Below are 1,865 nucleotides of genomic sequence, written 5' to 3'. Positions count from 1 at the left end.
TCGCATGTAGAACCCGTCTCATTTTATATAAAAGTCAAGATGAAACTTGGCGCCTAAAGTTCAAACGTCTCCATGGAACATCTTGAAAAATTCTGTCCCAGCCATAACTTTGCCGTATACATGTATTTAAGGAGATCGAAATATATTTGCACAAACGTAACCCGTCATAATTCAATGTGTTGCGTTGAAAAATCGTCTCCTAACCGTATACGTCTAGGTCACATATAGAGGTCAGAATTCAATATTGGCCATACAACAGATTGATTATTTCTGTTTCAGCAATATCTTTGTCATATAGAGATGGATTTTAAAATAACTGGTCATATGTGCTATTAATCAAAAGATGATGTGTTTCGTGTTATACTCGTCTGCTTACGTCAGCTTTCAGTTTTCAACGTAACGCTTCGGAGATCAGATTTGACAATCAAATAGCTTATTCGGACCGAAACTTTGTCATTTATAATGATTTGTAAAAAGATAACTTTAAACTAATGACAACAAGAAGATACGACATTGTGTATGTGTAAAAAAGTTAACATTTGGCATTAAAACATTGTACACAAGGTGTCTCTTTTATATTCATCATTTTTTAAACAACGTTTTAAATGTCGCGCGAATTGCCTGTCTCATTATCTCAAAGGTCAATGTCACACTTCACGGCCAGAGGCCAAATTTGACCTTAAACAATTTTGTGTTTGACATACTATAAAAGTGTCATTTATGGGCATCCGATATATATAGACTTCTTCTTTGTTCATAAAGGTCTATCTTATTTTTCTCTTAATAAGTTTGTTCCTTCTGTCAAATCAAGTTTCAACAATTTTTGTCCGTGAAATCAGGTGAGTGCTTAAAGGCCATCATGGACCTCTTGTTTATTATAGAGGGTGGCATTATCGGTGGTGTAATCGCAGCAATCGTGATTGTCTGCTTCTTCATCCTAATTATCATTGGTTGCGTAATGAAGAACAAAGACAAGGCAAGGACCGTCCCAAAAGACGCAGAAAATGGCGATCCGAAAAACCAAGATTCGACCAATGAAATTAACGGTGAAACACTGAAACAAGATACCGATGATGCTCCTTATACCTCGAAACAGGAATCGACAAATGCAAATGCTGTTACCAAGGAGACGATAATTCCAGGAGAAAACTCCCAGCAAAAGATTTCACCGAAACCGAGGTCCAGCGCAAGAAGCAGTATAAGTAATGTGAAAAGCAGAACACCAAACGGGACTCCTAGAAAGACATAGGGGAAATTAGCCTTCGCTAATGAATGACATTTTTGACCATTGCAATATTTAAGTTTTTGAACAAAAATAAAAATGCTCGATTTACAAAAACTTTTGAATATTTTTTTCTTCCATACAATTTTATGTGAAATTTAAACGATAGGGTTTAAAAAAATACCCTAAAGTTTCAATGCCAGCAATTTAAATAGGGACTTTTAAAGCAATCAGCACCAGAAAATGGAAACGTGTCTATTATGGCTCTTTTAAATTAAACGAGGATATTGATCGAAATCATGAATCCGGAGTTGTGGGAGCTGCTGTGTAATATTTGTGTTAGTGCATGATTATTGCGTATTTATATACTGCTTTTTACGATTTATTTATATATAGATAAGTCGCATTGATGAAGCAATTTCTTTTGGGAAGAAGTACTTTACTAATATTTTAAAACACCGCAATATGTTTTATGCACGCAATACAGAAGCACTTTTATTACCGAGTAGATCTACTAAATAATTGTCATGCATTATAATCTCACATCGTGTAGTAGAAATGATATATGTTTTGAGCACAAACATGTACTGACATGGTGAAGATAATTATGTGTTTGAGCTCGTATTTGTATTTTATGTATTTA

At 34.6% G+C, this 1,865-nt stretch overlaps 1 protein-coding gene across 1 annotated transcript in view; it reads left to right on the top strand.

The window, feature by feature from the left end:
* LOC127878791 (uncharacterized) overlaps nucleotides 1-1,566 on the top strand; it is a 14,513-nt gene extending 12,947 nt beyond the window's left edge. The window contains exon 9 of the mRNA XM_052425320.1: nucleotides 882-1,566. Within this exon, the coding sequence (XP_052281280.1) occupies nucleotides 882-1,249 (368 nt within the window). The 3' untranslated portion in view covers nucleotides 1,250-1,566. The remainder of the gene's footprint in view (nucleotides 1-881) is intronic.
* Nucleotides 1,567-1,865: the final 299 nt, after the last annotated feature.

Source organism: Dreissena polymorpha, chromosome 4 (assembly GCF_020536995.1).
Source record: "Dreissena polymorpha isolate Duluth1 chromosome 4, UMN_Dpol_1.0, whole genome shotgun sequence".
NCBI classification, from domain to species: domain Eukaryota; kingdom Metazoa; phylum Mollusca; class Bivalvia; order Myida; family Dreissenidae; genus Dreissena; species Dreissena polymorpha.
This window is presented reverse-complemented; position numbering and strand designations above follow the sequence as displayed.